Below are 10,000 nucleotides of genomic sequence, written 5' to 3' on the forward strand. Positions count from 1 at the left end.
GACGAGTTTTGAGCTTTAACTGTTTATCCATATTGCTTTACGCTTAAAACGCATGCTAGATATTTTTTGTAGTTATTTATCTTTACTTTCGTTATAAGAAATGACGAATTTACTAATGATTCCTTACAATTAATTCCACTTTTTGATTTTAATGCGCAATTTAAACAAAAAAAAAATCTGTTAATACGCTTAATTAGAAAAATAGCGCTCATCTAGGAATATTCATTTTCATATGTAAAGTCCATACATATACACATGCATGTTTTATATATATATATATATATAATCGTTTAAAATAATAGCTTATTTAAGATGAAAATTTCAAATTAAATATCAATATAACAATTCAATGTTAACAGATTTATTAATATTAATGATTCGTAGGAAAAATGTCGAGATCTAATGAGACAAGGGATGGACAGTGCAATCGATCGATCGATTGACTTATTGAATTATTTGCAAAGTGCGATATATAAGGGTAATACACTAATCTAATAATTTCCATAATGCTTCAATCTATATAGATAAGCGAAGCCCTTGTTATTGGAGATGCTGAGGTAGCCGCTCGCAGGCGAGAAATCCATGTCCACTGGATTGAACATTGTCGTGTTGAAGGTCGGGAAGTTGGAAAATACGTGAAACGATGGTAAATGTAACATTTTGAAGGCGGTCTCCTTCTTCTCGGAAGCTATGGCGAGTATCTCGGTGCTCGAGTTAAATTTAAGCTTCGTGATGGATGTGACGAGATTCAGCACCGTCTTCACTGGCATTGGCGCCCTTTCATTTATAATGGAGTTGGCATCGTAGAGATTGACGGCGCCCTGTTTGCTCCCCGTTGCGACGAATTGGCCATTCGGCGACATCGCTATCGAAGAACCTGAGAGGCAGCCATCGTCGAAGGCTCGGTTCAAGCACGATCGCGAACCAATATCCCAGGTATATAACTCGCTGCTGTCTGAATTGAGAAACAGGGGTGAGGAGGTGAAGAAGAGGGCCTTTGTATTTTACGAAAGAATAAGATATTGGTGATAAATTTTGTAATCGCGCTGTTTTTCTGTTTAACCCAATTGAATCCATGTAAATAAATGTAAACGATAGTTAATATTTCTTATATTTATAATGATGTTCGTAGGTGTGCGTAAGAAACTGTTTTATTCACTTACGTTTACTAAAGCTGTTGTTAAATGTACTAAATTTTCTTATAAATATATTAATATGAAATACAATGCATTGTAGATCAAAGGTTAATTTTAAGTTAGAAATAAATGTTTGTTAATAAAACAAATCGCAATTTATGTGCATTGTCAGAAACGTTTGTTATTTTAGACTGTTAATTGTTTAAAGACTTATACAGAAGTTTAACAGTATATAGATAAAATTGTAGCTGCAAATTACCCCCGTGCGTGATGATTTTTGTACTGTCTGGTGTAAAAACGAAAGCTTGACATTTTTTATTCATTTGTATCATTCCTATCAGCTCCTTTGTAATACTGGATAGTAGATATACTTCTCCGAACCTTCCAGAAATAGCTATGAGTTTACCATCGGGTGATACCTCGAAATTCTAAGACACTTGGAATAAGTAAAAAAACAAGACATCGAACTACACGGCAAGAAAATAAAATTTTAGAAAAGAACCTTCATATTTGTAATGCCATGTGGTAAAGGTATTTTAAATGTCTTTCCGGTCATCAGATCGTAAGAATGGCAGTACGCGTGTTTCCCTGAACCAACGAGTATCGATGATCCTTCTTGCAAAAACCTTGCCGTATGTATTGGAAATCTTTCAAATTTCATAGTATGTAATTTATTGTTTTCTCGTCCATCAATCTATTATAATCGTTCAAAATTACGATTAGATAAATTCGTTATGATTTATTATAAAATTCTCGACTTATGTTTTACGAACCTCGAACAACGAGAGTACTCCAGACGAGCCTGCGACTAATGCTACCGTCGACAGTTTGTGAAATTGTACAGAATTAACGAATGGACCTTCCGTATGCGTCTGTTTATTTACATGAGCTAGAACTTTTAAATCGATAGTTCCTTTCGCTAAAGATTTACTTTTATTTGGAATCAAGTGATTACTATGCTATTAAAAGTTAAGAAAATTTATATCGTTAGTAAGTGCTTTAATATATTTACAATTTATATTCCATGTTTCGTCCACATTTTGTGTACGTACTTTTAAAAGCTCATTGTCAGAATCCTCCGAATCTTCGTCTATTTCTCTATCTAATTTCGCCCATTTTGGCGTCCCAACAATATGGGTAAATTTATTTTGTAACAATTCGTTATACTTGACTTCCGGTCGACCATTGGGTAGTCGGCGATTTTGACTGATCAAAGCCTCTTTAACTCTAAAACAATTGTGACAATTTTGTATTAACTTTGAAATATTTCAAGAGTATACGTCTGTACAGTAATAATTTTGAAACAATTGTAAATAATAATAAACGCATGATAAAGCTTACGTTAGAACTTCGTCGTCCTCGTCCTGCCATGCAGGACGCGCGACTGAAATTTTTGAGTCTACCGTAATTATAGAATCGTTGTCAGATTTCATCAATATAACCGAATCGTTCTCATCGGTGTCACTGCTTTCACTCGAATAGTTACTAGCTTTATCTTTAACATTATGCTGAATAATCCTCTGCACCTCCTCATTGTCACTTTCCAAATTTTTAATTACATCAGTGGGATCACCAAAAACTAATTTCTCTAACCTGCGTTGAAAGATTTTCATTACACATTCTATTATAAAATACATTCTATATACCAATAATATAATACCTTGATTCTTCGTTAGCATTGTAGGCGCCTATTCGTTTTTTCTTTGATTTTACTGGATTATCGATACTTTCATTTTCAGAATCCCTTGCTAAGGATATGTCGGATATTACCGACGCTTCCGATATTGTTCTCGATCTTTTCTTTTTAATTTTTGGTCTTTGAGGCCGTGCGAATACATTATTATTCTGCTTATTGTCCAGCCCCATTATTATAAATCGTATTTGCTATTTCAACTGCTAACGAAAGCGATAAACTTTTTTCGACCACGTGAGCTCCAATCGGCAAAACCAACGTAACTTTAAGGTTATGTTGACGCTAAGATATACAATGTGACGTGTATCCTCAGATCGCATGCGCATTAGGAAAATCGCATTCTCTTCAAATGGTTTTTCTTCAATTCAATGGGTTTAATGTAATGATAAAGGCAGGCGGGTTTGTTTTACTTTCGGCACGAGACAAATTTTGCTCTTTTAGCGCAGTTAAATCGTTAAAAGTATTCCATAACGCTCGTCACCATCACCATCACCCTCACCGTCACCATCACCCTCACCGTCACCCATCTCCTACCTCGTGGACGCTAAGTCAGCATATTACAATACCATTACCGACTTTCATATTCGGTTTTCGTTTTAATCAAAAAGCACTCTATACAATTAAATCAATAAATGAGCGCATCTATATACTCGCAGCTTTATGTGTAATAATATATAAAATTAAAATAGAATAATAAATATTTATTACAACGGTTAGTCAATTTCGTACAAGCATAGTTATCATCGTGTACATATGATTATGAATCCGGAGTGATACATCTATTAATCATTAATTACATTCTATAGTAAAGGCATGTGAATATTAAGCTTGTAAATGTGGGAGATTGGTTGAAAATTTTGTCACTATTGGGCTTGATTTTATCGTGAATCTTCATTGTTTACAATTATTTTTTCTTATTACGGTGCGTACGTCCCGAGATAAGTTCGGCAGAAGGGACAGTAATGATGAGAAATCTTGCAAGAGTCGATGCAATAAGGGAGGACGCAGCAAGGCCAGCACCTAGAGCGTCAATTCAAATTATTTGATACTCGTTCAGAAAGAGAAATAGGTATTATCATAAGAGCTTTATTTAAAAATGGGAATATCACACTATTATAATGTTTGCGAGCAAGTACTCGGGCCAGCACGTATAATTTAACGATTAAGATAACTTCTTTTCCAATTTGTAAACTTACCCCAGGAGAAAGAGAGCAACGGCCATAATGTGCGTTGTAGTTGTTTGTTGTATCTCCACGACAGTGATAACCAGAGTTGCGCATCGGGGACAAATAGCGGTTGTCGATCTTGGGCTCCAAATTATCCTATCACTGCCTAAAATAAGTTCGTAGGTAAGTCTTGACTATAAGAAATTTAAGAGAACGACTTGGCCTCTCGTCAATGTAAATGCTTTAGAAATTAGATCGTCAAATTATCTTCATAACGATCGATCTAAATAACTTTCACATTTTTTCATTTTTCCTTTACAATGTAATAGAAAGTTACTCTAAATAAACTAAATGCATTATATTTTTTTGTGTTACTTGGGTCTATATATATATATATATATATATATATATATATATTAGAAAGGAAACCATTTCGTAAATAGTGATGATATAATCGAACGAAAGTATGCCGAAAATGAAATAACAGGCGACTTGAGCTTATAATAAAGACATTATTCGAATTATTTTGGTAAACTGAAGCATTAGACTTTATTATCGAACTAAGATGCTCGGTTCTCAAACATAGATATCTTTTATTTTTATTATATTATTTTATTTTATTTTATTTATTTATTTATTTATTTTTTTTGTTCAAATGCCCCTACGTACGCAAAGCAAATCTGCACGAACGAGCATATTAAATAAATAACGTTTTCTTATATCTCATATCTTTATTAGTAAAATGAAAAGATGACGTTTGATCATCTTGTTGGCAGCAAGGGACGATCTCCCCGCCCCGCTATTAGCTCACTCACCGGTATTGGACACGATGTGCTCGACGGACTGGGCGACACAGATGCCCTGATCCTGGGCGTAACTGGGAGGCGGAGTACGGGCAATGAAAGACGAGCAGTTGTTAATGAGAACTGGCATACGTCCATTGTAGATGGTAATGCCGTCATCGTTATTGTCGAGGTTGTCATTAATATTGCGAAGGAGATTGTTGTCGCCATTAAACGGGAATAGGGTTGAGTAGGAGGGAGGCGCTCGCCTGTTCACCTGCATTTGGTAATTTTTATGAGGGGTTTTTCTTTTCTTTTAATGCATGGCTAAGCGCGAAAGAAATGCATGATTTTAAAAATAAGGAGTTAATTTTGATAGTACATGGTTGAAGACTTCAAAGTTTTACCTCTCTCTCTCTCTCTCTCTCTTTTTATATGAGAAATGTGATAATTGTATTATTTGAAGAAGAAGATGAAAAAAAAAAAACAAAAGAAAAAGTTTCATATGTATTTTGAAAGAAGAAATGGACTTTTTACTAGTCAGAGTTAGTTCATTTTCGACTTAAATGAAAAGTTAGAATGTTCTTACGTCAAATCTTGGATTCTCGTTATTGCAGCAGGAGAATATCCAATTGAAGCGTTGATTTTGTACGTTTGCATCTTCATCGAGGAAAAGTGTGGGAGGTGGCGAGTCCGTATATCTTCTGTATTCATCATTTCTAATATTGTTCAAGCTTTGAAAATTTATTTGGTTACTTTGCGGTCGGTTCTCATAATCCGTTGTTAGAGTTATGATTTCATTGTAGGACGAAAATTCGGTTGATCCGCAAGATGTCGCATTCCTGTTGAATAATCACACGCGTATACTATTAAAGAGATTAATCCGAGGATATGTAATTTTAACAAAATTATTTTAACAAATTAATCGCAACTGTATATTTTATTTAAAGGCTTGTTTTTATTTTTTATGAAGATAGGTGAGTAATTCATTGAATTCAGAATTATCTTAAACAATGTATAATTTTCGCACTTTATTTTCATGCATTTTGCCATTTCTATCATTAGATTGCAATTCAAGTTCTTGAATACGAATGATTATATTCTTATATAACGAAGTATCTTTACTTCAATCAATAAAGTCAATCAATAAAGTTTTATGTTACAGTAGTTATGCATCTATATCGAGTAGTGAAATGGAAATATTATTATTTTATTAATTTGTATTTATAATACCTTTAGTGTGTACATATGATCTATAACATATAATAATGTGAATTCAAAAATAAAATGTTATTTTTTCTTTACAAATAAAAAAGAAAAAAAAAAAAAAGAAAAAAAGAAGTAAAGTTAAATAAACTTGTAAAATATAAATCGTATCATACAGATAATAATTTAAATAATGTTCAGATAGATGAAGTAAAAATTTCATGCTTCATAAGCTTTTAATTGATTTATCTGAAAAATTTGTAAGGGAATATGTTTTTATAAAATATATTTTATACTAAAATACGTTATTACATAGGCCTGACATATTAATTGAAAAAGTGCTTTTACATTTGTAATGGTTATTTTATTATATACATATATATATATATATAATTAATTTCAGATGCTACGTATCTTTTAAGCATCGGATGATTTATTTAACGTTTTCGTTGGAGTGGGAAACAATCTTAGAATACATAAAAATATTCAATTATTATCTTATCAATTTTTTTATATTCTTTAGTATACAGTAATAAGATTCGAGTGTTTGTATAAAAAAAAAAAAAAAAAAAAAAAAAAAAATAATAATAATAATAAATAAAAATATAAGAAAATTTTTTTAACCATATTTTTACTTTACTAAATGTATCTTGTGCCTCAATGAAATATTAACGTAAAACGCTAGAATATTATATTAAACGAGCGATTAATAATAATTTAGGGAGACACGTTAAATCAAAGGAAGTCTGAAATAATATCGTTAATAGAAAACTTAAAAATAATTTATTATCAATGAGAATCCAGAAGCATTGAATTATGAATTGATTTTCCATAAATTTAAGGGATAATTCAATGTTTTACATTGCATTTCGCATTCGTTTCACAAAGTTCTGCAAACAATCTGGCAAATATATTGTCCATTGTAACGGTGATGAGAAAGGCGCGTAGAAATGAACGTATTAGCAAAGAAAATTCATCAGGATTAAATCGAAAGATCATAAGTGCAGTAATAATTTTGTTCCTTAATGTGTATTGTTTAATCTAATGAGCATTAGATATATTTAATTGGATAGGTCAATAAAATTCCACTCTATTATCCAGAATACATTCGTATATTATGTGATTCACAAAGTCACCAATCAATATCACCAGCCTCGATAAATTTATCATATTGGTAATAAAAGAAGATATTTTTGCTTCAGGGATCAGCCGGTGATCCTTAATGGATCATCTGCCAATGTCGCTTACCATACTCTCGGGCCAACGATACGAATCCGCCCGTAGAAGGAAAAATATGAGTCGCCTTGAGAGCTGTGAAATCGTCATGCGTAACATCCACAAACGAAATCGAGCATCTCAGTTCGCGTAGCCGCGATACCTCCAGCGCCGTCACTTTGACCTTCCCCGTAGCAATCTTGGTTTGGATCAAGGTACCGGCCCTGCCGCGGTTATCCACAGGTTATCCACACGAGGGTCCAAGGAAACGACGAGTGCGCGTGTGCGTGCGCGGGCGAGCGTCACGCGAGGAAGAAGGAGCGAAAGTACCGGAGTGATTGTGTGAAGCGGCGCGTAACAGTCTCACGCCGTGGCAGTCGCAAGTTGCGAGGTGTACGCTATCCTTCCAATTTTACTTCGTGCTTTGGCGTTGCAAGGAGGCGCCGATTCGTAAAGCGAGTTGCGAGCTCGTAGGCTTTGGGGATCGAGCTGCCCTCGGTGATTAGTTTTGACTCTTCTGTGTTGTTCGTGTCATTTGAGAGGCGATCCGACGGAATTGATAATTATAAAGCGCGCGTTGCGTTGTTAAAGGTCCTGTCAAGTGATGATATTATCGAACGGTTTTTACCTTTTTTTCATCTTTGTTTTTTTTTTGAAATTAGCTGATAAGGTCGTTGTCGCCGGCGCGATATATAATTCGCTTCAACGACACCAACAACCGCTGCAAGCGATACGAATTAATATAACTTTGTTGTTTCGTAGAGTGTCTATCATCGTCGTATGTAGTAGAGATCAGCACAGATGTATTTGACGATCTTAAGACGAAGGTTTAAAAAGTACGCCTCGGTAAAATCGTGGTATTATGAATATAATTCGAGATACTTTCTAAATCATTCTCCGAGTGTGGAGGAAAGGGCTTTGAAGGGCGGCGATGAGCAGACGTAGTACTTAAAATTCACATCCGACGCGATTGAAAAGTCTTTCAAAATATTGCAGATGAGTTTATTGTCAATGTCGAGTGAGTGAGTAGAAACAAAAAAAACTGGATCAAGTTGCTGTGGCAGGAGCGAGAGAGAGAGAGAGAGAGCGAGAGAGAGAGAGAGCGAGAGAGAGAGAGAGCGAGAGAGAGAGAGAGCGAGAGAGAGAGAGAGCGAGAGAGAGAGAGAGCGAGAGAGAGAGAGAGCGAGAGAGAGAGAGAGCGAGAGAGAGAGAGAGCGAGAGAGAGAGAGAGCGAGTGATAGAGGGGGGGGGCGAGAAAATCAAGGGGGCAGTTCGGTTCCGTTCCGTTCCATTGAGACGCGCGCGTCTCGCGTGTCAAGCTCACCGCGAGATGGGTGAATCTAAAACCTCGACATTCCTTGGATTCGATTTTAGCACACAACAGGTGAGTTCACCTTTGAAATTCTTTATTTCCGTATTTCATTAAAATTCATAAACATTCCCGCCTAATGGGGCAAGTAAGTGGTAACGTTTGATGCATCTGTCGCACGGTGTTCTTGTAATGAAAACATTGTGTACAATCTGGTTGGTTGATATTCCATTGTTTCAAACAAGTGCAGTGACAGGTATTCGAACGTTTCAAAACGGCGCGCACGCGCATTAAAAGCTGAGTTGTAGTACGAATGAATTAATCGGATAAATCACTTAATATTATTTGTTTTACGTACATCTCTAACCCATCATTAGCACATTATTTAATTCCTCTGCATTCATTGAAGTTTATGTATATATACATACACGTAGAAATAAAGTATCAAGTAAATTATAAATTTTTAATAAAAAAACATTTCGAGGTCATTGGGTTATCACGACTCAGCGATAGCACATCGTAAACACAAAAATACACGTAATATTTTGTGAGATTATACGGCTGAAATATTATTTATTTAGTTGCTCAATTTCGAAAAACGTTTATTCTACTTAAGAAATTTTTTTTTTTCACATATTTTTTAAGCGAAACGAATCAAACTTTTATAATATTAATATTTATTAATATTTTAATGTAAGCAGAGCAATATAATTGGCTCATTATATTTTTCACCCACGGAATAAAATGGAAATTAATATGAATATTATGAAAATTCTTTTTAGGAAAAATAACGAATGGGAATATTCTTATTATGTAATTTGTATTGTAAAAAAAATTTGTTTAATTAAAATATTCTTCAATATATTATTCACTTTTAATGCATAATCATTTTTATTGCATAAGAAATACAAATGCGTAAGCATAATCATGATTATTAACGATGCTTCTATTATTATTTTAGCTGAAAGCTGTAGTTGTTGACTACGATCTCAATGTTTTGCACGAAACTAGTGTTCAATATGACAACGATTTACCTGAATTTAGGTAATTATAATGCAAAATTGGAAAATTTGAAAATGATTTAACAATAATTTAAACTATTAAGCCTAATATGTAAGCATAAATTATGAATAATTAAGAAAAGCCAATTATAATTTACGAAATACAAAGCACGTTTATTTTTGTTATCGCGATGTTTGTGTATTATTATTAGTTTGGATTAGAATAAAATGCAATTTGAATAACATAATTTATCATAAAAGTATCGACGATTTTAATCGATGATATAGCTAAATTAGTTTACTATTCTTTCTCAGTATCTCTGTATTAAATTTGAATAACGTTTTAAAAAAAAGCGACTGTTAAATGAAGTTGTCAAATTGAAATTAATGTGAAAGAAATTTCTCAAATCAGTCATCAAGTTTTGAAATCTATAAACATTGTGAACTGGATAATGAATGACACCAAGTCTCGAAAAAAAAAGGCGCAACAGA

At 33.8% G+C, this 10,000-nt stretch overlaps 3 protein-coding genes across 3 annotated transcripts in view; 1 reads left to right on the top strand and 2 right to left on the bottom strand.

Moving 5' to 3' along the window:
• Window positions 1-385: 385 nt before the first annotated feature.
• On the bottom strand, window positions 386-3,267 carry wcd (U3 small nucleolar RNA-associated protein 18 homolog wicked). The gene is made up of 7 exons (XM_011506690.1): window positions 2,797-3,267; window positions 2,478-2,729; window positions 2,189-2,363; window positions 1,910-2,095; window positions 1,639-1,830; window positions 1,396-1,564; window positions 386-955 (listed from the first exon to the last, which is right to left on the bottom strand). Exons 1-7 carry the CDS (start codon window positions 3,000-3,002, stop codon window positions 492-494), a joined length of 1,644 nt encoding a protein of 547 aa, XP_011504992.1. The 5' UTR covers window positions 3,003-3,267; the 3' UTR covers window positions 386-491.
• Window positions 3,268-3,545: 278 nt separating this feature from the next.
• The window catches only part of LOC105368372 (uncharacterized), a gene marked incomplete at its 5' end in the record, with an annotated part of 16,917 nt that continues 10,462 nt past the window's right edge, over window positions 3,546-10,000 (bottom strand). Inside the window, 4 exons of the mRNA XM_011507379.1 lie at window positions 3,546-3,849; window positions 4,026-4,161; window positions 4,811-5,054; window positions 5,367-5,619. Of these exons, the coding sequence (XP_011505681.1) occupies window positions 3,747-3,849; window positions 4,026-4,161; window positions 4,811-5,054; window positions 5,367-5,619 (736 nt within the window). The remainder of the gene's footprint in view (window positions 3,850-4,025; window positions 4,162-4,810; window positions 5,055-5,366; window positions 5,620-10,000) is intronic.
• LOC105367860 (xylulose kinase) overlaps window positions 8,468-10,000 on the top strand; it is a 9,932-nt gene continuing 8,399 nt past the window's right edge. The window contains exons 1-2 of the mRNA XM_011506691.1: window positions 8,468-8,582; window positions 9,469-9,551. Coding sequence (XP_011504993.1) covers window positions 8,529-8,582; window positions 9,469-9,551 — 137 coding nt within the window. The 5' untranslated portion in view covers window positions 8,468-8,528. The remainder of the gene's footprint in view (window positions 8,583-9,468; window positions 9,552-10,000) is intronic.

This window comes from Ceratosolen solmsi, unplaced genomic scaffold, assembly GCF_000503995.2.
Source record: "Ceratosolen solmsi marchali unplaced genomic scaffold, CerSol_1.0 scaffold6, whole genome shotgun sequence".
In the NCBI taxonomy this organism is placed as follows: domain Eukaryota; kingdom Metazoa; phylum Arthropoda; class Insecta; order Hymenoptera; family Agaonidae; genus Ceratosolen; species Ceratosolen solmsi.